This window comes from Cydia pomonella, chromosome 3, assembly GCF_033807575.1.
Source record: "Cydia pomonella isolate Wapato2018A chromosome 3, ilCydPomo1, whole genome shotgun sequence".
In the NCBI taxonomy this organism is placed as follows: Eukaryota; Metazoa; Arthropoda; class Insecta; order Lepidoptera; family Tortricidae; genus Cydia; species Cydia pomonella.
Genome location: NC_084705.1, coordinates 20,332,776 through 20,358,725, shown reverse-complemented (window position 1 = coordinate 20,358,725; position 25,950 = coordinate 20,332,776). Strand labels below are relative to the sequence as shown.

At 37.3% G+C, this 25,950-nt stretch overlaps 1 protein-coding gene across 3 annotated transcripts; it reads left to right on the top strand.

The window, feature by feature from the left end:
- The first annotated feature begins 1,645 nt into the window (after positions 1 to 1,645).
- LOC133516257 (nematocyst expressed protein 4-like) lies at positions 1,646 to 24,951 on the top strand. 3 transcript variants are annotated; one of them, XM_061849095.1, is made up of 6 exons: positions 1,646 to 1,819; positions 11,083 to 11,197; positions 14,762 to 14,845; positions 15,551 to 15,781; positions 16,266 to 16,304; positions 22,097 to 24,951. In XM_061849095.1, the coding sequence occupies exons 2-6, from the start codon at positions 11,092 to 11,094 to the stop codon at positions 22,156 to 22,158; spliced, it is 522 nt and encodes a 173-aa protein (XP_061705079.1). In that variant the 5' UTR covers positions 1,646 to 1,819; positions 11,083 to 11,091; the 3' UTR covers positions 22,159 to 24,951. The 3 variants fall into 3 exon arrangements, with proteins under 3 accessions (XP_061705079.1, XP_061705077.1, XP_061705078.1); XM_061849093.1 differs by lacking the exon at positions 1,646 to 1,819 and adding an exon at positions 1,826 to 2,038; XM_061849094.1 differs by lacking the exons at positions 1,646 to 1,819; positions 16,266 to 16,304 and adding an exon at positions 1,839 to 2,038.
- Positions 24,952 to 25,950: the final 999 nt, after the last annotated feature.

Below are 25,950 nucleotides of genomic sequence, written 5' to 3'. Positions count from 1 at the left end.
ATTATGGCCCCTGAAAAAGGATGGATATAGTTTATTCTCTTCTGTAAAACACTTCACAAAATCTTACTTAATTTAGTCGTCCTAAAAGCTGTTACTGATAACTGATAGGTGTACCGGATCGCTACCATGATCGATTGTGAGGAAGGTGAAATGAACTTCGATTTTCGCGGTTATAGCCCTGGATTCCATGTGGATGAGATTTATATTTTCTAATTAAAATACTTAAGGTGTTACGATGCCGGACATGTGTTTGAAAATTAATAAATGGCGGCCGTTAGCCGCCACTGTCGAACTCAAAAATGGTCACGATTTTTCATTTGTAGTCTGCCTCTTTCCCACTCATGGTATGTTCATATGCTTACGTTTTGCACACTTTAACTATCTTTAATTCTTTAAGCGTCATATACTCATCGTAGATATGTGATTGCAACTAGTTTTCAAATTTGCCGCCTTTTTCTACTGACGGAAATGTGTGTCCAACCTATATCGAATCGATTAGGTTTATATAAATAGTTAGTAAAACCGTTTCGGACTTTGGATTTCAATTTTGGCTGAAATATAAGAAGTTGCAAGCAATATGCGTTTATGTCGCAGTAAACCAAAGTGTTACTGCTGAACACTAAAAGTGGGTAATTGCCATATTACATGGCAATTAATTATAATTATTCTGTAATAGCTATCATTCCACCAGTTTAATCATGCCGAAATATAGACTTTTAGATAAACTTACTTAAGTATTTAATAAGAATTGTTTCACATCGTGCTGACATCATGGTCACCCTAATGAGTTTGACAATTATCGTCTTGTATTTTTATCTTAAAATTGAATGATTGTGTTTCACCTGTAAAAATTTATACCACAATCAGCAAAACTTTCACTTCTCCAACCTGTCACACAACATTTTTTACTATTTTTTTAAATATTTCGCAATTAAATGCTGAGCTCCACCATTCACGTGTTTTGGAAATATCTCGAAAATATGTCATCAAGACAAAGACAAACTTTGAATATTAATTGGTATCCCCATAATTAATATTCAAAGTTTCTATAATGTTTACCATATTAAATATATGTTTTTTTTTTGTTATGCACATGCTTAGTTTAATCAGTTAATAATATTGACATCATAATTATTTATAAATTACTTAAAAGATTTGAGAACCGCACTGTGTATATAGCACTAAAATAGTATAAGAAAGTATTTAATTTCAGTAGTATATTGATATATATGTAAATACCAAATAAATACTACCACAATGGTATGTTTTTAACATTGGCAACATGTGCGAGTGAGACACCGCGCTCCACTTTTGCTATCTCAAGTGGACCGTTTTCTCTAGTCTGGTAAGAAAACCTTTCTGCCTCCGTGATAAGGTTCAATTTACTATATTAAAAAAGTTAGAGTGTGCTCCATTTTATATCTCCATGTCTAAAAGATACTGTTAAAATGATAATTATGTTAGTTCAATAAAGAATGTAACTTGCATACAAATATCATCTTTAATGATTTATAGCCAGTGTTCATGTTTTCCATCTAGACTACTAAAACGTAGTGATTATATGCTCTTTGTACACTACACCCATATACTTATGGGTGGTCTTCGAACGTCTTCTTGAGTTGTTATTTCTGACAGATGTCACAAATATTTTAATTGTCAAAATATCAAACTAAATGTCAAATAGTGATTTCGCGATCAACAATCCGTTTTAGTGGGCACATAATAATATTTGTCGGAAGTAGGGAGTTGCGTTGCGATAAGCGAACAATTTGTTTGTTCGCTGACACATCGCTCGCAAACCTCTAAATTATTTGTGCAGGTAAGGCCTTTTTTAACACTTAAAGGAAGCGAAGTATACAATAATGTTTAGATTCGAGTACTTTGTGTGTTTTCCCTATGACGCGGTAAGCCCCGCGGTGACTAATCTCGATTAGTCTATCTCGTTGTGTGCCGCGATATCATGTTGAGTTCAGATTCTGCAGAAGAGATCTCAAGCGAGATGTCACACGACCACGACCACTTTTTCGACCACTTCAAGGTGAGCTTACAACTGTAAGGTCGCACTGTAATCCAGTTCGATGTCGATTGACAATTGTTCTGTTTTACAAAACTTGGAGTATTGTTCAACTATGACTATTGTTTTATGGTCAAATCTTTCTAAGCGTTTAGACTTTAATGTGCCTACTTAGTACTTTTGTATTTTTATTATTCTATATCTATGCCGAAAAGTTTTTTAACAACAATGAGTGCGTGACTTGACTAAACAAACCAAATTGATTTCATAAAGTTATCAATGTGTAGCTCTTATTATATCCTGTAACTGTAACTGTAACTGTAGGATAGTAATATCTAGAACCCGCTATCGGAGGTGCAAAATGGTAGCTGTCAATTTCCAGCCATTCTTAGGGATGGGTAAAAATTATTTTGAAATACTTGCTACATGTCGATAATTATAGCTATATTTATTTTATTTATTTATTTTATTTACATGGAGAACCAACAGCTATAACTATGCTAATAACAACATAAATAGTGACACAGAGCCAATTATAGGATCTCACATATAGCAACATCTTAATATTTAACATTAAGTTAAATAACACGCACTATTTTACATAGGCACATGCAATAATATGATAACAACGTTATGTATAGGGATGTTCACTGTATTTAAAATAAGTTACACCATGCTTGAAATGAATTAAAGCACCAGAATATTACTAGAAAAACGTAGACAGAAGTTATTTTCAGACACAATTTCTATTTTATAAATTGTATAGTAAAATTAGTAAATTAATACCTAACAATCTATTTTATACATATTAAGTAGCAAACAGAAACTGCATTTCTTATGATCAATGAAATATCTTATAATAAATATATTGGACTTAAAAATTAGAAATCTGGAAGCTATACCTACTTCGGGCACGGGCATACATACCAACTACCTGACAGTATTTTCAATTGAAGCAGCTTGACGCCAATTCACGCCTCGCAGAAGGAATGGAACAATTGAATATGTCAATATCTAGCTCTCTTGTCACATTATTTAAGCGACGACTGGCTCGAATCAAAAAACTATTTTGCCTATATTTGGATGAAACACATTTAACTGAAAGAGGGGGAAAATGACGTTTAGACCGAGTAGGCGTATTAAATGAAAGTTTGTGAAGCAGTTCGGGGCAATCGAGATTACCACTTGTGATATTGAGAATGAAGGTGATGTCAGCTATCTCACGACGTTTATATAACGGTATCAAATGGTGTTTTTTGCACATACTGTAGTAGTAAGTTGAGTCATAAGGGCATTTGAGTTTAAACTTAAGAAATTTTAGAAACTTTTTTTGAATGCGTTCAATTCTATCAATGTAGGTTCTATAGCAGGGGTTCCAGATTTGGGAAGCGTATTCCAGTTTACTCCTAACTAAAGAGCAATAGAGAACTTTCAGCGTCTTAGCTTGAGTAAAATGACCAGAGTTACGCATTAGAAAACCCAATGATTTTAAGGCATTACTTACAATATTATCTATATGCATATCGAAAAGAAGTTTTGAATCATGTATAACACCTAAATCTCTCATGAAATTAACCTTATTCAATACTTGATCTCTGAGCGTGTAGGTAGTAGGGATCTGATTACGCTGTCGTGAAAAAGTTAATGAGAAGCATTTAGATGGATTTAAGTCAAGCTTATTGGCTTTACAATACTCATCAAGTCGCACCAGATCTGACTGGACTAATAGAGAATCATGATTTGATTTTATTTTGCTGAAAATTTTCATGTCATCTGCAAAGCATAGGAGCTTAGAGTAAATAAAGCAGTCGCTGATGTCGTTAACAAATATATTGAACAGCAAAGGTCCAAGCAGCGACCCCTGAGGGACTCCGCTCGGCACCGTTACCCATCCAGACATATAATTGTTAACGACAACAGCCTGTGATCTGTTATCTATATAAGATGAGAACCATCTTAGTAAGTCCCCATGAATCCCTATGTCGCACAACTTCGATAATAATATGGAATGGTCTATTCTATCAAAACACTTACAGTAATCGGTATAAATTACATCTACTTGGAAGCCACTATCCATCGCTTCAGTGACATAATCATTTAAAATAATTAGATTGGACACAGTGGACCTACGCCGAAGGAACCCATGTTGATCAAGGTTAAAATAGTTCTTTAGAGTTTCATTTACCTGATTATAAACAACCTTTTCTAATACCTTAGACAATATGCATAGTTTAGAAATGGGCCTATAGTTAATTATGTCGGTTTTAGCCCCCTTTTTGTGGACTGGAGTAATGTAGGCTGACTTCCATAATAAAGGAACAGTGCATTCTGAAAATGAACGTTTAAAAAGTAACACAATGGGGACAACAACAGTTTTAGCACAATTGATTAAAAATTGTGCTGGTAGGTCGTCAGGGCCAGCGGACTTAGAAGGGTCTAATTTTAATAGAATATTAATAAGTGTTTCTGGATTAACTTCAATGTGAGACAGGGTGGCTGTGGAGTTAACTCTAGGGTTAGTCCTTGGATCGCGGTTGCTATCATTTCTATCACTTGGTGACGAGAACGTGGTTAGGAAATAGTCAGAAAATGCTTTGCATATCTCGGCACCAGTGTTAACAACTTTGCTGTTATATTTTAAGCTACTGGGGATCCCATGGGAGCCGGAGCGCGATCTAATAAATGACCAGAACTGCTTGGGATTTTTCACTATGTTCTCCTCCACACGACTCATATACGCATCAAAACAATCCTGTTCAAGTTTTCGAACTCTGTCTCTTAAAACGTTATAGGAAAGTAGGTCAGATTTATTTTTATATATCTTGTATTTTTTTAAATATTTGTACTTTTCTCTTATTGCCTTTTTGAGTGGAAGTGAAAACCAGTCGGGGTATGAGCCCGAGTGTATTTTTTTACTAGGAATGAACTTACTTCTTAGCCTTTCATAGGTCTCGTAGAAGAAATCAATACATTCGACAAAACTGCGTTTGGAGAACTCACACTCCCAATTAATGGATGCCAATTCTGCGTTTATAGAAGCGTAATCGCCCTTATTATAATAATATTTTTTTCGCGGAGCAGGCGGCAAGGATTCAATTACTATGTACTTAATGTATATAACTAATGCTTTATGATATGGGTCTATAGGTACAAGGGGTTCGGAACATTCACATACGCTAACAAGGTCGTTGGATAACACCAGATCCAACAACTTGCCATATTGATTAAAAATTCCATTATATTGGCATAGATTGTGCAGATTAATGTCATCTATAAAAGTACACTCATCACCACTTCCGTAACTAGACGGAACCATTGAAGTACCGTGCGCTGTCCACAATATACTACTCATATTAAAGTCTCCAATTAATAAAAAATTATCGTTAAAATTATTTAAAACGGCATAATATAACTTATCTAAGTAATACCTTAGTTGTTGCGAGAATGTGTTACCCTGGTTTTGATTACATAGATATAAAACACATAAATGAACTGTGACCGACCTTTTACTGATGTCCTTAAGTGACAGTGTAACCCACAGGTCCTCGGCTGAAGAGTTATAAGATGGTTGTGGGATTACCGCTAACTCTTTGCGTGTGGCGATAATCACACCGCCACCACGGGTTTGTCCCGTCAAGGATAGGTCCCGGTCCCGGCGCCAGACCACATAGCGATCGTCAAATAATTCCGCGTCCCGTATCCCGTCCACAAGCCATGTTTCGGTCAATACCACTATATCATAAGCTGCTAAACTTAAATTGCGATAGAATGTTAACGTTTTAGAACGAAGTCCCCGCACATTCTGATAGTAAATTGTTGGAAAATTGTTTATATGTCGATAAATTTCTTTACCATAATGATAGTCTAAGACTTTAATTAAATGTGTTTATTTTATAAAATAGGACTATATAATTACAAAATGAACATGTATTAAACATTTTTAATTTTTATAAATAAAAATCTTCAATCTTTCATCAATATGAAATTATAGTTATATTCATAGCGCAAACCATTCATAAATGAATTAAAAACAAAATGTAAATCTCTATTTTATTTCCACTAAAGGGGATACCGTATTCTTAATGAATGATCAGGTTCACAATTAACTTAATATATTATTATCTAAGCCCTGTTTATTTTTAGAAATACACTCGCATGCAAAAGTATTGCATCACTTTGCATTTTTTCAACTGCAGCCAATAATTTTGTAAACCGGTTATTTTCGATTAATTATTTCAATGGGATCATGTCCCTTGAAGTTTTAGCTTTACGAAAAGTTAAAAAACATGGAAAATGGCCCAGTATTTTTCAAATTATCGGCATTTTCCCTATTTGTGAGCGGTTTCGCGTTATCACGCGCACGAGTTGCGCTACCCTTGACCCCTATAAAACGGGGGGTAGGGGAGGGGTTGTTATCAGTCACTTATCAAAAGTTGACCGGTACACATCTCCGCATATTTTCCTGTGAAGAAGACCTGTGAAAAATGGAAACCACTGAAGCTGAAGTCCGCCAAGTCGTCCAGCTCCTGCAAGAGGGGCGTAGCCAACGTTCAGTAGCTGCCACGCTGAATTTAAGTCAATCTACAGTTTGCAGAGTTTACCAGAGGTTCCAACGGACTGGATCCTTTACTTCAAGACCAAGATGCGGCCGCAAAAAGTGTACATCAAAGAGGGACGAACGCTTCATTGTCACAACATCGACACCTGACAAGCGTTGCCATCCAGCAGCGTCTGCGTGAGATACGAGGAGTGGCTGCCAGTGAGTGGACAATAAGAAGAAGACTCAAGAAAGCAAACTTGACACCCAGGAGGCCTGCAACGGGGCCCAGATTGCTGGCGCGACACCGTACAGCCCGAAGAGAGTTTGCAGAAAATCATATGGACTGGATCATTGAGCAATGGACCCCAGTTCTCTTCTCGGACGAGTGCAGAATATGTTTGAATGGATGTGATCGAAGAGGAAGAGTCTACTGAAGGCCAGAAGAACGGTTCGCCGAATGTTGCTTCTCCGAAAGGGTCGCCTATGGCGGTGGATCCGTGATGTTCTGGGGCGGCGTTTCCTACGACGCGCGAACAGAGCTGGTTTTCGTGCCTGGCGGGGGCCGTGGCGGTGGATTGACCGCTGCAAAATACATTACTGACATCCTGGAGGTACATGTTGTTCCTTATGCCGGTATTTTTGATGAGGGATTCATCCTAATACAGGATAATGCCCCGTGTCATACCGCTAGGGCCACCGCAGCCTACCTTCTCGAAGTGGGCACCATGGACTGGCCAGCGATGAGCCCGGACCTTAACCCCATTGAACACGTGTGGGACTACCTGAAAAGGAGCATTCGGAAGCGGAATCCTGCCCCGGCCAATGTTGAGGAGCTGAAGGGAGCCTTGCTGGAGGAGTCGGACGCTATTCCACAAGATTTCATTAGAAAATTAATTAGGTCTATGAAAAACCGCTTGATTTGTGTGAGGAGGGCTAGGGGTGGCAACACCAGGTATTAATTTAATAATAATAATTTATTTTGTATTAAATAAATGACTTTTATTCTTAACTTTCCTAAATTTATTTCTCGACCATTATGTCGCTACTTTCAATTTCTGATTTTTTTCAGTCTTCAGATTTGAAATTTCATAAAATTTCCCAATTTTCTAATGCGTTAGATTATAAGCTTTCAGTTGATACCAAAATTTTCAGAATCGGTTCTAGAATTACAAAGATATTGGGTGCAGTTGAAAAAATGCAAAGTGATGCAATACTTTTGCACGCGAGTGTATATGTCTCGTAATATATTACTAAAACTTTTTCTAAGTTAATGGGCGTTAGACTTCTTCTTCTGTAGCTGAAAATCCGTTTTAAGAAGGAAAAGACTTTTCTACTTTGACAAAAGTAATGGGCAAAATTTACATTTGGCGTAATTTTGTACTGTATTCTTATCTGCATCATCTGTTATTTCGACACTTTTGCCATCCAACAAACTTTGTAAATTGTGTACTTATCAGTGTAAGTGGCCAGTAGTAACCTCCATTGAAAAGGTTTATCTCAAGAGCGTTCATGCACTGCCCTGCAACTCGAAACACAAGAAAAGTAAAATAGCGTTTTTGTTGTAGTAATAAGGGTTTATATTTCTAATGTCAATGATTATCATGGATCCCAAAAAAAACATGTTAGATTGTAGTCAAATAAATGGTACTTATACATAAAAAAAGTAATTGTACAGAAAAATCAAGTATTGATATCAACATCATCAATATTTTTACCTCTTCCATCGCTGCCTCTTCCTAAGAACTTGACAGCTACCATTTTGCACCTCTGATAGCGGGGTCTAGTAATATCAAAGAGAATTTAGTATAGAGGCTTATTGTCAAAGTGAATTTGGTCCCCAACAAAATTTACTGCCATCTTTTGACACAGGACTAAACTCTTAGAACTCTGACATATGGCTATTTGACCCATGTTGTTTCACTGATATGTGTTAAATATCAAATTGTGCCACTGTCTACTCGAGTATAGGCCAAATTTATATCGCCATCTATTCAAGCATAAATTTTTCTTGATTGTTCTTGGCATGTTGTTTGGCAATTGTTTTTCTTAGACTCTATTTATCTTATATGGAGTTATATATATCTTTGGTAATATATTTATTATAAAAACAGGATATGGAAAACATGTTAAAAGATAATTATATAAAGGACTTGGTGGAACATGGTCAATTTTTGCATGATATTATAAGGATAAGGACTACACCAGAACATCAATCTTATCTACGATTGGATACTGATCCCCCTATCAGTGTTGCCTGGGTATCCCATATTGTATCTGTAGTGCTAGTACAGATCTCATCATTTAGATCACTCACATGCTTGATATTTTTCAGTGACTTCTATTATTATAATAAAATAAGGGTGACAGCTGGTAACTACAGTTACCAAAAGCACGTGAGTGGATAGTGCTGGCAGAATTTCACAAAGGTATAAAAAGTGTTGAGATGAGAATCTATAAGGTCTAATAATGGCATGTCTATACACAACACATTATTGTTTGCATGGCCACTCTCTAAATGGTGAGATCTATATTATGGTACCAAATAGTAGTGTTGAAGTGAGCAGTATCGGGCTAAGGTACTGTAAGTTACCACGCACAGGTTTCAAAAGGAATTAGTCCTCCACTGTTAACTTCTTACTGCTTGTAATCAAAAATATTTGTTGAAATATGAACTTTAATGGATACCAATAGAGTTGAATATCATATCCACCATATATGGCTTTGTATGCAGTAAGGGGTTAATTGTGGTATTTGTGGTACCTATTCAAATATTTGTAACTAAAATACATATAAGGCTGTAGTTAGTTTTCTTACTATTTTAATTGTAAGTAGTAAGCAATTTTTGTGAGATGGTATTACAAACTATACATATGAATAGTACAAATTATAGTAACATTAACACTTGTGTAAATAAAAGTTAAAGGCCTAAAACTAGCATAGAATTTTTATTTCATATGAATAGAGCTCAACGAGGGGAGGGAGGGTTGTTACTGTTGGTAGGGCCGGCAACGCGCATGTAGCTCCTCTGGAGTTGCAGGCGTACATAGGCTACAGAGACTGCTTACTATCAGGCGGGCCGTATGCTTGTTTGCCACCGACGTAGTATATAAAATAATAAAAATTCATGATTTTTGAAATGGCAGTTCCATTAAAACTTTGTTGGTAATGTACATACAATATGAAAATATTTTAATTGCTCTTTAGACTAGGTATATTTGAGATTAGTTATGTAATTGCAATGGTTTAATGGTGATTAGTCATGTAAATACTTCAGAAATTTTTGTAGCCAGACTTGTTCTGTTTCAGGGCTACACAGTCACCTGCAAACATATTTGGCTTTACATAAGCTTGTGGTTGTGGCTGATATTTCTGCCTGGATCTTTGTGTAATATATTGTTGTAGGTACACTATTGCAAAGCGGTTGTGCAATTGTGCATGCACTGAAAGTCAATAAAGCTGAATGAAGTTATAATAGTTATTGCAACAGAAACCCTGACTGTGTTAGTTGTTAAATTTGGTTTATGACAACCTCATCGTTCATATTACTGTCCTATCATGCAATGAAAATAATAAATAGGTTATTTTGTTAGCGAGTCATGTTCTAAATAACTTATTACTATCCTTATTAGGCAGGCACAATTTGGTGCCAACAGCAGCACGCTTAAATTTTCATTTATAGAGCTTATGTCAATAATATGATAAATGTTTATCAATGGCTTATGTTTGTATTGTCTGACACAGGTTTGTTTATGACTTCCTTGCTGACACTGTACCCATAGTTAATAAGGCTCGATGATCGATTGCGATTGGAAAATGATGTGAAGGCTTTACTGCATACAGACCTGTTGTGAACATAGTCGACTATGCTTGGATGTGCGAGTGGGATATAGCTATATACGTGCATAGTGCTGTCTCGCTCACATACCGAAACGACGTGCGTGAGACTGAGAGTGATAACCGCTTGCTCGATCGCCCCCTTACTAATATGTGAGGATGGCAAACATTCGAATATTGCTCGTCTGAATATTTACAGAGATGCAATTACGCGAAATCATCATTATACAACGCAGCTATGATTATCAAGTTACTATTTACATATGTCGTTACAGTTTAGTTACATATATGTATTTAGATAATGGTGCGTCATTCACTGTCATGAATCATGAATCTCATAATAACGGAAATACTGCCTTGCTTATTGTAGTTTGCTGTATATAGAAATGTGGATAATTAGTTAAAAGAGACGATTTAAGTCCCTGTAATGTAATACCTTTGTGTGCGGTAGTAACCCAATGTGTGTTATTACACATAACTGAAATTAACGTGCGAATGCGATGTCCAACTGGAATTCGTGGTGCCATTATAATCGTTTCGCGTGTGCCAAATATTTTTTGAGGGATTTGATCGGTCCGACCTCGCATTTTCTATTAGTTTACTTTTCTGTTGGGGTTACGATTTTGTAGGTACATACATATGTATTTGTCATTATTTTACGTTAATATAATTGCAGTGAATTGCTTGTTTGTAGAGCCGAGCGATGAGCACGGGCACGCTCTTGCTGGCGCTAGCGCTTTTGGCGCTGCTGATTGCGCTGGTGGCCTGCTGCTGCCGCCGGCGTAAGGCGCAGGGGCAGGTTCTATCGCGTAAGTACCATCTACATCACTATATCATCGTTCACGTACAGCTAAGCGATGAGCACGGGTACGCTCCTGCTGGCGCTAGTGCTTCTGGCGCTGGTGGTGGCGCCTGTGGCCTGCTGCTGTCATCGGCTTTAGGCGCAGGGGCAGATGCTGTCGCGTAAGTAGCACCTACATCTCAATAACACCGTACACGTAGAGCCGAGTGATGAGCATGGGCACACTCCTGCTGGCGCTGCTGGTGACGCTGGTGGCCTGCCGTTGCTGCTGCCGGCGTAAGGTGCAGGGGCAGGTGCTGTCCTGAATTGAATTACTCATATACTAGCAATTTTATACATAGTAGTAAGGTAGTGTGTTTCCTTACCCTGACATTAAGAGGGGGTGTAATCTAGGTTTTTGTTATAGAACAATTTTACACAGACTGTGCTAGTCCCACAGTAAGCTCAGTGAGGCTTGTATTGTGGGTAGTAAGACGACGATATATATAATATATAGTTTACAAGATATGACAGTGCAGGGACAAATCACACTATACGCTGATGTAAATTGACTCTTGGACCGTAAATTAACATGGAAAGATCTTCTATGTATTTAAGTATTTATAAATATTTATATATTATATATATCGTTGTCTAAGTACCCTCAACACAAGCCTTATTGAGCTTACTGTGGGACTTAGTCAATTTGTGTAATAATGTCCATTAATATTTATATATACACCGTGTTTTTTTTGATTTGCGTTAATTTCAAGGGTGCATTCCTGAGCTTAAATTAAGTAACTTTCTCGAAGACACCGGTATTCTAATTAACTCCATTTCGGAGATAATCAATATTTTATTTTTATCTTATAAAGCTCTTACGAGTGTGTACACTTACCTTAGGGCCCGTTCACATATTGATTAGTGTTTAGTACGGGTTAATACATTTGCTTCTAAACGTAAGTACTATCTTGGACGATCGATGTTCGAAATGACATTGACATGTCACAGTTTTCAATTGTTTGATTGAGATTAATGTAATGCCCGTGCAACAACAACGCTATACGCAACATTTAATTACTTTTTATAACAAAAACAAATGTAAAAAAAATATATAAAAAATTTTTTTTTTTTGGAAAATTAACTATGTCATGTAGTTTCCTTAAACGTACTTACCAATACCCCGAAGTTAATGAAATTAAATAAAAACACGGTGTATATATATTTTTTAAGATCACATTGAAAGCTTGCGGACTAAAATCATTCAACTGACTGGCTCACTCAGGCGTACGGTAGGCTATTTTCCACGCAGAGTTAAATATATACCTAGTTGGTTACTAAGTTCTGTTACTCGATTTGCAATCTCTTTATTTCCGTTAAAACAACCTACCTACGTACGACGTCCCGACAATGCTCGCTATAACCCCAAGTATCAGCTCCCTACAGTCCAACACGGCGGCGGCTCCCTTATGGTGTGGGGCTGTTTCAGTGCAAGTGGAGTTGGTCCTTTACATCGAATAAACGGCATCATGACGAAGGAAGTTTATGAAGGAATATTACAAGATGTGTTTCTTCCCTGGGCACGTCAAAATTTCGGCAGAGCGTTTATGTTTCAAGGTTTCGCAAGATAACCCGAAACATTCGTCTAATCAACCTCCCCGACATTCACGATATAATCAACAAGAGAACTATCAGCCGCGAGACCCGAGGTCACAGCCTAAGAATTGTTCGCACTCCCACTACTACTAAAGCTGCATATCATTCTTTGTCCAACCGTGTCGTGGCGGCTTGGAACCGTTTACCGGATAGTGTTGTAACTGCTCCCTCGGTCAATGTTTTTAAAAACAGATTGGACAAGTGGCTTTTAAACAATAAGTTAGACTGATGTTACTTAGTGATGTGATACGACTTTACAAACTTTGAACTGTATAATACAGGACACTGTGTGACATAGGCTCATCAGCTAAATAGCTGCTCGCCTATAATTATATAATAATAATAATAATAGCCCCCAGGGCAGCTTGTGGCGAGCTGAATGGGAAGTGACGTCCTTTGGGTCCCATACCCCCGAGAGTCGGCCAGGTCCCTCTCCGGCTTGCCTTGATTGGCCGGCTGGAGTGAACACTGAGCAGGGGCCGCAGGACTCTCACCTCTGGCTTGCCTTTACCGGCCGTCCAGAGTGGGGTGTCAGAGCTATATGCTCGCAGGGTGGAAGTGAAATTTGCATAAGACGCGAGTTGGCACAGTGGCTGCTTACAGCCACTGGGTAGAAAGCGGCGTACACCTCTCCACACCCTGAGCCGCTCACGCAATGTTGTCCCCTTGTCGCTCCGTGCGAGCGGCCGTTTTCGGGGACCCATATTGTGAGTTGGCAAGTCACCACCTGCCCATTTTGTCGTGTTTTTAAAAACATATGATCAGGGCAGGTGCCATAGTATTCTCCATAGTCTCGGTTACCAGTCCACTTGCAACTCAACCCAATAGCCCGGTTTATTTTGGTACCCTTTTTTTACAATAGTCCTACACTAACCGGGGCTTGTCCTTGGGTGCACTGCTATAGTGTGAACAGGGATAATCGTCGGTTGGTGTCACGTTACATTAAGAGTAAATTGTCTTATTACAAGGGGCCTCTACGTGTTGGCTTCGGCCCCACGCACGCCTTCCAAATGTCCGGGACCCCATGGTCCCGAGAATTTGTAAAAGACAGATAATAATAATAATAATCTTGTTAAACAATGGTTCAAAAAACGTAGAGTGAGGGTTTTGGAATGGCCCAGTCAAAGTCCGGACTTGAATCCTATAGAAAACGTATGGAAGGAGCTAGGTCGTCGTGTGAGTGCAAGAAATGTCAACGAAAGATTTGAACAATTAAAGGAAGAGTGGGAACGCATTCCAAGTTCTTTCCTCGAGAAGTTGATTGCATCACTGCCCCGAAGATGCCAAGCTGTTCTTGATGCAAAGGGTTTCAGTACCACGTACTAATCTAATATTTTGATTTTCAGTGCAGAATCTGTAAGTTTTGTTGTTTTCATTATTAATAAACCACTTTTACCTATATTTCGAGTATTAGTTATTTTATGCACTTTTTAATAAACTCGTACAAAACGAGTTTTTTATATGGTGTCATACAAATGTAGTATATGATTTTACTCTCCATCTAAAGGACTTTCACATGATAATCGTTTAGGCAGCCTTAGTCGTTCTCATAAAAAAAATACTTAAAAAAACACAAATATGATAGATTATTTTCCGCTACTGTAACTAGCTTGAATAGCTATTTTATATTGGTATGGTATGCAGGGTAACAAATAATAAAATGCAACTGAAAATGAATTAAAAGTAGACATGTTTTTGTATTTTTTTTCTATCGAGCCATCTTTTAATGTATTTGGGTTTTGGTTAGAGTGCCCCTGAAAAATATAATCTAGTTTCCGTGTTAATTTTTTCGTGCATTTCCGTTGATTAAAACGTGTAACAACTGTATAATAATTTTGTGGGCTACCACAAACCTCTTACCTCTTACCTCTTAAAACCGTTGTAAGTACATAACTGTGCTTGTAAGTAATGCTGATATGTTGGTGTTGACTTGCAGCCCCGCCGCCCGCGCCGCCAGGGCCCCTGCAAGCCGTGCAGGCGCCCTACCCACAGCAGCAATACGCGCCTGCACCTTACCCTGGTGAGTACATCGTACGCTTATGCCCTACGAAATATACTCGTACGGTCCTGATTTTCAACAGTGTTATCTAAAAAAACAACATGTAACGACATGTCTTATATGTTTTTTTTATATTTTATGGTTTCAGTGAACATGCGTGGAATTTATTCTTAGACGCTATTTGACCTTGCACTTTTATTTAGTTCAATTGTCTGAGCACTAATATTGTTAAATTAAAGCCATGCCATGCACGAGTGAGCGCGAACTATTCTTGACTATGACAAATCTAAGCGTTAACGATAAGGCCGTTATGCATTAATACTTGATTCGTAATCTGTGACGTTTTAAGTGGATTACAATACGTAAGATACTTTGTTGTGTCATCAAGGAATGTTAGGTATTTATTTGATACACGGTGGATCGCTTTTCTTCTAAAGTCTTAGTTGTAGTGTAGATATTATTTATGATATTTATTTGTTTGCTATCCGTCGTTTGCGAGCAAATGCAAAGTAGTGGTGGTCCGTAATAGTTTTTCGGTTCAGGCGTACGGCGTACAACAGGGGTTGTATAGGTTTAAAACTGAAGATGGAGGTCGTGGTTTATAGTCTTGGCTCCTACGGATGTGTTTATAAGAATTAGATTTGATATTTAGTGTCTAGGTAAATTCTCAGAATTCAGAGATTTTTGTAATGAAATTATAGTTACAATGTTCATATATTGTTGCAGTTGCTACATCGTATCCGACACAGTCGGCCGCACCATATCCGGCGGTCGCACCGTATCCAGCGGCGGCGCCGTATCCGGCGACCGCGGGCCCCATGCCCGTGCCGGGCGGCGGCTACCCGGCGCCGTTCCCGGCCCCGTATCCCAGCGCGACTCCGTACTCGGCAGCCCCGTTCTCGCAGCCGCTCCCCGACGCGCACTACCCGACCGCGCCTAGCGCGCCAGAGGCGCATGGTAAGTAGTAATCTCAATAAAACGTCTCGCGACGGATTTACTAGATCCAACGGAATAGGCCGTGTCGTCAGGAATCTCGGGGTTTCTACACTCTAATCCATTACTTAGAGGTCTCGGTATACCGTTCATGCCGTACCGTTGCATTCACATTGTATGAAATTTTTATTTACACATACGGTGGAGAGAGAACATGAGTGAAGTGAACAGCTAATTAATTCGTAAATTATATTTTTTTTATTGATCCTTAGATCAGTGTTGGAATATTTGGGTCTTAGGCATACTTTTTGTTGGGTGTTGAATGGTGCTAAAGTTCCGGAGATGTTAAAATAACTCCTGCTCAAACTTATTTTCATTGACCTTTTGCTGCGATAATTATTCCCAAATTACTGTCCGTCGAATAGTTTCAAGCAAAAAAAAAAAAAAACAATCTTAACTAACACTTATGGCTATATATAAAAACATTTCACGGAGGTTATTTGCGCAGCGTTCTTTGGCGTGCCGCCGCCGGGCTGGATGCCGCCAGGTGAAGTGTTGCTTTAATTTGCACTTGCTCCTAGAAGACAGACAATGACGTCAATGACAAAGTGATACATTTAAAGTCTGCTTTTTATTCCCAGGAATATAAATAATAACACAAACAATGAAATGGTTTAGGTACAAGTTCAAATAAAGAACTCGTAAATAATTAATAAATCACATTCTTGTACAGACATGGAAATTTTAGTGTCATCTTAAATGTAGAATTTGTATCTCGATACAAAAATGGCAAATTTTACCTTTGCTTGTGTTTCCGTTCAATCATCCATCGTTGCATTCGCCTCTCTATATTTCGAGAGCTTCTCAGGGGGTTCCACTGTAACAGGCCAGGATCATAGACAAACTGTAGGAGCTCATGGAATATAGGCACACCTTATAACAAACAGGTGACATCATCTAAATGTGAATATAAACTCTGGGAATAAAAATCATATAAGCGGCATTTATTTTAATAATTAATGTGTATGCAAGTGAATTACACTTTTACTTCCCTAGTGCATGCCATTAGGTCCTCCTGCACGCTAAAATCCCATTTCGTTATACTAATAATATCAATAAAATAAAATAGATTGAATACTAGTACTAAGACCCTTTCTTTTGATTGAGAATTAGCAGTTTTAGGTAAGGTGCTATATAGGGCTATAATTTTTATGAACACACACATTTAGTATAGGTACGAATTTCATTTCGTCGGTAAAAAACATAAATATTTCTTAGATGTGTTTGACCTGGAGATACCGTCCAAGTCAGTGGCGAGCCTGGGGCCGGCGCCGGCGCGGCCGCCGCGCCGCGCGCGCCCCGCCCGCGCGCCGAGCCCCCTTAACACAGCGTAATCGGTGCTCGTGACATTGTCAGTCAATTGTTTTATTTTTATTTTATATACTCATTAAATACAAAAACATTGTAATCGGGAATTTGATTTAGTACGGACTGAAATTTGATATATGTCGTGTTACTTATGACTGTAGTCGGCGTAATGTCTTTCTGTACCCCTAGTGTAACTTTGATCGACATCATAACGTGACGAACGCGTTTGCGTTAAGTCTCATTTTGTATAGGATTTTGAGGTTCCAAAACGTCCCGCTTGGCGCGCTCTTTCGAAATCCAATACAAAATGAGACTAAACGCAAACGCGTACGTCACGTTTGGAAATCGAATTTAGTTACACTAGGGGTACAGATTGACATCTTTCATAATCAGACATAGTCATGACATCACATAATAAACCGAAGTGGCGTATTTGCCAGTGATTGGGAGTTAAGAGCAATTCCTAGCTGAGCAACTTTTCAAATCTCGAATTTTTGAAGCTATGTTTCTGTCGCGCTGCGGTGGGCGGGAGCGGGAGCTATCTAAGTGTGAGTGCACACACACAGACGCGAGACGTGAGCGCTCACTCATTGCGCGCCGTTGCGTCGACATGTCGACGTCGCCCGCGAGCCGGACGGAATTCATCCTGCGCTGCCCGAAGCAAGTTGTTTTTGGTCTCATATCATATCACAGATCTCATATTTTGATCACATAATATTGTTTTTCATTTTTATATTATACTGTATCTATTAATTACCATATAGGTAAAAACTGCAAAAAAGAATGATGTCCCTGCTTCGGTCGTCGTCGTACAGTCAAGTGCAAAAATATGTATCGAAAGAATCTTCTCATAAATATGGTACTACGCTCTTATTACACTGGTATAAGATGCTATGAGCCATATTTTTGAGTAAGATGTGTACACCCATATTTTTACACTTGACTGTACCTATCCGTGACAGTAAGTCGGGTGTGATCATGGTGTGTTGTGAAATTTTGTAAGTAGGTATAAATATATGGTTAAACTACAATCTATTTTGCTTGTAGTACGATGGGGCTAAACTTGGGTCGCCTTATTGAAGAACGTATCGCAATGACAATCTGAGTAAAGTATGTTGGGGTAATGCCGGACAATTTTGGGATCAATTGAGAGAACTCGTGAAAAAACGTTTTTTCAAGATCTCAGCACATGATAGATTCTTGAAGTACGGAGCAAATCGTTATATAATAACCGTAGATTCGGCCTGAATTTTGGTAATCTTCAATATAGAACGGTTTCAGTTTTGTACCTGTGTAAAGATGAGACATACTTTTTTTAGGGTAACGAGTGTTTTGCCATCAAGGGAGAACATAGGATGGTGAAAAAAAGTTGCTTCTAATGGAAAGAGAATAAGATATCACAAAAAAATTGGTCCGGTTTCTACCCTTCTCGAATGTATATAAATTGCAGCCACCAATAATTACAAACTTAAAAGTTGTCATCGAAAGTTTTTAATTCGTATTTTTGAATCCGATCTTAACCCTGATACAAAAATTGGTAAAATTGTGGCTCTCAAACTTTGATACCTATGTCAGAAGGAAATTGTGGCTCTCAAACTTTGATACCTAATATAAGGCAATTTGATATGTAAGCAATGTGCTAAGAAACCTCTTATTGTAAGGTTTACCCGAAGTAATAAAATAAGAAAAACGACTAAAATAATAGATAGGTTTCGAAGTTTTGACAATTTAAGATCTCGTGAACTGTACAGGTTTAGTGAAAGTGTAAATGTATTGTTTATTGAAAGGAATGTACTGGAAGATATTACGTGCTTAAGTAGGAGTGACAAAAATCGAAATAAAAAAATAATCGTGCCCAGTCATTTTTAATGAAGGTCGCCAAAAAAATAAGAATCAAACTTAGAAATCAAAAAGACTAAGTAGTTCTTTAAAAAGGTCAAAGTCACTGAGAGCCCATCTTGAAGTATGGAAAATAAGTAAAATTGCGATTTTATTGGTATAATTTTGAAATTATATATATAGTTGATATACAATCTTTTTTTTTTATAAAATGTAAGGATCGCATGTAAAGAGTAAAGTAAATATATAGGAAAAGGGAGCCCTCTTGAAGCATTTTAAGGAAACTAATTTCGAAGCCCTATCTCTATTTTGTATCCGAAACTAGCTATGTATGTATGCGTGCACATCTACATATGCATCTGTATGTGTAGGTACTTTATTGCAAAAAATTGCTCATTTGCTATCTATTTTACTCGATTTTGTTATAAAATTCAACATGTATCATCATCTCTATACAATATAAATACTCTTTATTGCACACCTCAATAAAAGAATACAATACAAAAGAAAACAGAAACATAAGCACAGGTAAACAACATGCGGTCTTATCGCTAAAAAGCGATCTCTTCCAGGCTACCTTTGAGTTGCGGAAATTAAAAAAATGACATTGTCCGTAAGTAGGTGTACATACACATACAATATACATACATACAAAATAGACTCCCAAAATCTCTTCCTTTTGATTTACCGTCGCGTTGGTAGTGGTACTGGATAAAAATAATGGTACGAAAGTGTGATCAAGAAAACAATAAATGTTATAATTAAGTAGGTCAGTAGGTAAATTGAAGAAAATTTAAAGTTTGACAATCACTGCTGTTTTTTAAATAGGTAAAGATCGGGTTGTTTCTCTCGGATCTTTACCTGGAAGGGTCAAGATCGGATATCGGTCTGCAGCAGTCCTAGGTCTGTTTTGATTGGATAGTTATATAAAAAATATCGAAAAAGAAATTATACATTAAAACAAAAACAGTTTCGTCACAATACGCAAAATAAATTACAGGGATCGGATAGAAGAAAAAAATTGCGAAAATATCTTGCTCCCTGTGATTGCGCATAGCACAAGCCCGACGCCCTGAGCGACGCGGGGACACTGGCAGTCGAGGCGCAATGAAATGTCATCTTACACAATGTTGTCAACATTAAAAAAATAAAGCCAAATTAGGGAGACATGAATGTCCTACGTTCTTCACCCGCATCCGGTATTTACCCAACATACCTACCTTAATCGTTGAACCGCCGCATTTCAAAATGGCCCATATTTTGATATCGGCTAGCCGTATTGTAATACGGTGGATTATACAATACGACTGCGATACTTATATATAAATCCCCTCGTTAATGTAATTTCATTTTTGCTATCTAGTGGCAAACATCAAAGTAGTTATCTTTTACTTGTGACGCACAAGACAAGTGTGAGCAATGTAAAATACTATAAGTATTTCTAAAAAAATTGTTTTGTTTATTGTGATTATACGTAGTAAAAGAAATTGTGATTAATTGATTATTAAATTCGCAAAATGCTGTCGTTTTATTTAAAATAATGAAATAATTAGACCAGTTCCGAAAGTACCGGGAAATCCCTGTTCCTATTTCCACCAGTACCGAAAATCCCGGTTCTTTAAAACAGTACCGGTTCTGCAATCCCTAATAAGGATGTTATGCCCATCACTAATCCTTCTGTGTACGTATATTTATAAACTGTCTCCGCCTCCAATTCGTGCGATAAGGACAACTGCAGCTCGGACTAAAGTTCACTCGCAAAATACTCAAAAATCGAGGTTTCGCTCTCGACTGTTTCCTCCTCCAAAACGCAACCAATCATTATGAAATTTTGGAAATTGAAAGAGGAAGAAATAATCTATGCCGCTATGTTTTGATTTTTTGGATATTTATTGTCATATTTGTATACTGTGCCTTTTTTTACAGCCAATTCAATTGAGCCGTTTTTGCGATTTTTGAGGCGCTGTAAGTTTCTTCAAAATAAAATAATCCAAAAAAGCAAAACATAGCGGCACAGATATTGATGATATTGATCTTATTTGAAAAAATCATTGCTCTAGGTTCAAAATCCAGGGAGGAAATAGTCGAGAGCGTTTGTATGGAAAAATCACCACTAGGAATTCCTCTTAAGAACCAAATTATTACCAGAACATAATTTTCTTGTGAGCCGTTTTGTAGGCGCACCAGTAATTAGTAGAAGCGGATTGTTTTAAATTGTAGAATTTATTAGATAGCGTTTCCTTCAAAATCTCTCGTTTCCACTCACGTTCTAAACCCACATTTTCTATTTCCTTCTGTGGCACACAGTATGCTAAAAACTCTTTCTTTAGGCGCACTTGTTATTTGTATAATGAATCTCTTAATGATATAGATATTTTTGTTCATTGTTTGTCCGCGTTCAAGAACAAAGTTCGGCAAATTTTGTTTTCTAGAAATTGCTCAATTTGGTTCCAGTCATATTTTTCATACTTTTGTATGTTTTCTTAACTTACTTGCATGTAGTACACAACTAAACCGGTAATTTATAATTGCGTAATTTACGTTTCTATGTAATAGTTTTCTTAGTAATGTAGGAAACTTTAGGCCTATTTTTAAGTTCATTTACTTTAGACATATTTGTAAAAGGCTGTTTGTTTTCTAAATAAATTAAAAAAAAAAACTGTAGCAGTGTTATACATTTGGATAAAAAGTATTTGAAATTTGAACACAAATTTATTACCTTAGTTTTTTCCCTCTTACTGCATGTACTGATGATTCTGTGTGTAACTTAACGTCGAAGACAATTTGTTTGGTGAGTCCAGTCTCTTCTTCAACTCTCCCTCTCTTTTGCACGAGTAGTTTGATGTTGTAGACTGTTGTTTTGAGGCGCCTTTGAGTAACTAGTAATTATCAATTGTATTAACAAAGGTATTAGATATGTAACACGCAAGTTAATTAGTAGGTAGACCAAGAATACAATATTTTATGTATAAAATTACGGCTGCGTATATTTTAGGCCCACGGGAAACTTTCTACAAATTTTGTCACACTTGAAATCTTGCTTTCGTAGGCTCGATGTGTACGCACTGTAATATGTATACGTGAATTACGTGATATAATCACAATTGTACTCAAAAGTGGTTGTTTACACAGCGCTGCCGCCGTCGTACGAGCAGGCGACGGGAACCAAGAACCCTCCGTACCCCATGCACTAAGCGGCGATGCTACGCTCACTATCGTCCTGTGTCGTCGCACCAGCGCCACCTAAAAATACGTCCTCCAGTTTCAAGACCCTCCTTACAGGGATTTTGTCTAGAACTTACTTAGTTTTCTATCGTTTTTTTTTTTTCTAATCTAGCTGATTGAGTTAAAATGTACCTGAATAGGACCGTAGCTAGAAAAAGTTTGATTTTAGAATTACAGCACGCAGGTGCAGCGTGTTATTAGGTAGCGTTAGGTATTAGGGTGGTCCAACTTTGTATGAAAAAAAAAGTATAATACATTTTATCTCCACATGGTCGCTATGATTTTGACATTTGCAATAATCTCATACAAATAAAAAAATACGACTAGCATAATTTTAGTATAAAGAGCTATTAAAACATGTCCAAATATATAGAGGTACAATAAGTATAGTTATGAAATGGCAGAGCCGGCGGATGACCGAACGAGATGCTCATATGGAACTTTCAGTAGGAGTAATAGAGAAAGCGCTATGATTGTTTGTCCTTGTCACAGTCTCAATTGTTTTTTATTCCCCACCGTTAATTTTAGTATGGCTTATGGTGGGCAATAAACAATAAATAACCCGGCCACATTACGTAGGTTGTTTTTGGTATGTTGTCAGGAATGTTAAAACGTGTTTTTAATTAGGCGCATTGCGTATATTCTTTCCCTCACGGGCGCACGAATATAGCACATCTAGCTGATCCTACTATCTATGTCCAAAAAGAATTATTGATGGGTCAAATTATTTTCATGTTTGTACGGCAGAATTGTTTTATTGTGGAAAAGGAATATTTATAATTTTATTTTTTGGGCCACCCTATCAGGTATTGAAGACCCCTATCGCGCTTCAGTTGTGGTCTGCGGAAAGTGGCGATTATATTGATGATCTGAAATGCTGCAAAATGTTAATGTAGGATGAATTTTAAGAATGGGATTGGCTTAATAGCTATAATATAATAGCTATCTACATTTGAAAGGCTGCTAAGCTACGATCCTGCTATGTACGTACCTATTTTATTTTCTTCATGATATTGAGATTCTATTTTATTATGTAATTATTATATCTGAGTATATTGAACCTAATGGTGGATCTCCTAATGCTCAACAGAAGTCTTGAAACCGGAGCTGCCGCTGAGAGCGCGGTACAACTGAACAAATGTGATTTTATAAGAATTAGTAATCAATGTTTAATTAAGAATTTAATTTTATATTATTTTAGTGTTTTACATGATTGTTGCTATCGGCCCTTATTTCGAACACAAAAACAGTTTGGCAAAGGTATAGTCGATGTTTAAGATTATGTTTACTGTTCTATACCTTACCTTATAGCCGACCGTACATTTGATGTACGGTACTATTGAAAAGCGACTCAAGAAGTCAAGACTCAACTCTCAAGACTGATTAGAGACGTAGAGTTTGACGCGAAATAGTCCGCGTGTCTGTAAAGGTCGGCCTGTAGCAACGAACATCGAGTCACAAACTCACATGACTGCACACAGGGCCGCTTCTTTTCTTGTTTTAGTATTTCTTCTAGAGGCGCGTATAAACGAGCAACATTTTCAAAGCTACCGTTGGTATCTGTAAACGTCAGAGATATGACAGCTACCTTAGGCGATGTTTAATTGTAGCGCCTCTGATGTTTGGATGTCTTGGGTCTAAAGTTGTATGTGGCATTTAGGTTGAAGCGGCTCTGTGGAAACCCTTCCTAAACTGCCTCTATTTAAATTGATTATTGTTACAAGAGATTATTTCTTCTGACGTCACTGCTCAGATTGACATGTATTTTGTCAAATGGTAGGTTATTGTAAATATGTTTTATAAATAGTCAAAAACAATCTTTATATATTATTTGTGTTCTAGCTAGTAACGAGTCTGAGACATACCTCCAATAACTCAAATAAGTCTACCAATTTAAACTAGTCGATGTAAACTGGACTCTGTGTCGACTCCAATAACTCAAATATGCACCTAAGTATAAATTTCTAATATTCATGTACCATCACGTTCAGCGATTGTTGCGCCATTTAGGGTCCTAGCTAAAATGGTTGTTTAATACTTATGCTATGAAATGTCCAATTTAACTAGAACCCTAAATGGCATAACAATAATCACGGAGCGGACTGTATATTATTTATCTGTCAGTTAAATAAGTATGTAGGTAGGTCCTTCCTCATAACTTGGTAACGAAAATTTCTAAGCGCTCATGTTTAAATGAGTCAGTATGCGCAGCGAGAGAATGGCAAACTTAGAAGTTTATCTATTTAAATAATTTTTCACCGTGTATACTGAAATGATCAATTGCATAAGTACTAGCTATAATAATATACTGGTGTGCAATACTGTTCGCAACAAACTCCTTATGAGGTTAGGCAGAGTTTGGTGACATGTTCAGCTAAATATCATTATTTTTTTAAAACAAAATTGACGTTTAGATAATGGTCAGATAAAAGAAAAATACGAAGATACGTGATTTCTAATATTCATGTACCATCACGTTCAGCGATTGTTGCGCCATTTAGCTAGCTACATGTTCTTATTAAATTATATGCAATAATGTACCCGTTACAGTAATTGTTCTGTGTACCTATATTATAATATACGCATAAATGTTTTAATACATAAAATAAATGGTGATTTAGAAGTTATATAAATTTATTTCCCCTGGAATTATAATTATTTGGCTTTAAGATAGAATATTAAGGTGCATTTTGTTAATAAAATATTTGTCAACAATGTATGAATGTTTTGTACCTACCAAATATAATAAATTGTTAATTATTTACTTTTGTTTTATTAGTTTTTGGATATATTTTAAAAAGTTTTTAAATACCTGGCGTTCAATGTCGCTTCACTTGACGGCTTATGGCTGAGCGCTCTATTGGCCGGGTCCTCTACACCTCTGCTTGGCGGGAAAACAAAAACGATCGCAGCACTTGATGTGGCCAAGTTGGTGAAAAATCTCGCGGTGCTTCGGTACCTCTCAGTTAGTATGTTCGCGATAAACTCAAAAACTAGGTACTTAACGATTTTCATGTGGGTTTTAATTTATAAATAGAGTGATTATTATTGCCGAAGGTTTAGGTGTATAATTTGTTAAGGTTTTGTGGAAATTAGTTAAAATATGACGATGTTTGCCAAAGATGTCGGAACAAATCACGCTGTCTAGGAACTTTAATCGAAAACGCTGCCTCATCTGTTTGAGATATAACAACACAATGTATGTTTGGATTGTCTCTCTTTGATTGGTCTACAAAAAAGTCCGCGGTGGTATATATCTATCTTTTATGCGTCTAAGCTTTATTTGGCACACAGTCTCAATGATACTTGGACTAATAATAATTAGGTACTAGGGTTGTTTCCATCTACAAATCTTAGGGCAGAATTGTATCCCAATAAATTCTTTTGGATTATAAGAACATGTTAAACTACTTTTAGGGGACCTGTAATGACCATATTTTTGTTAATATTGAATTTAAAATATCTTTTGGCACACGTCACGTGACCAAACTCGAAACGTCATTGAAGATTCTGATGACGTCACAACTCTCGGATTGACACTGTTGACAGTTAGGCGATAAACAACAAATGACAAATGTCAGTTGACAGTTCGTATCTTCTACATATCCCTTCGGGTGGCAAAGTCCGGGAGCCGGACCTGTCGTAAAGTGGCAGGGATTCGGGAGCCGGACCTGACATAACCAGTTTTTGAATGGCAGCGCCACAGATTGAACGGAAGCAGAAGTGGCGCGGCCATTTTGGAAAAAATACCGTCAAGTGGC

Coding starts and splice junctions, on each gene's coding strand:
- LOC133516257 (XM_061849093.1), top strand. CDS start 1,961: ATGTTGAGTTCAGATTCTGCAGAAGAGATCTCAAGCGAGATGTCACAC. Junction 2,039..11,082: donor ACTTTTTCGACCACTTCAAG/GTGAGCTTACAA, acceptor GCTTGTTTGTAG/AGCCGAGCGATGAGCACGGG. Junction 14,846..15,550: donor CGCGCCTGCACCTTACCCTG/GTGAGTACATCG, acceptor ATATTGTTGCAG/TTGCTACATCGTATCCGACA.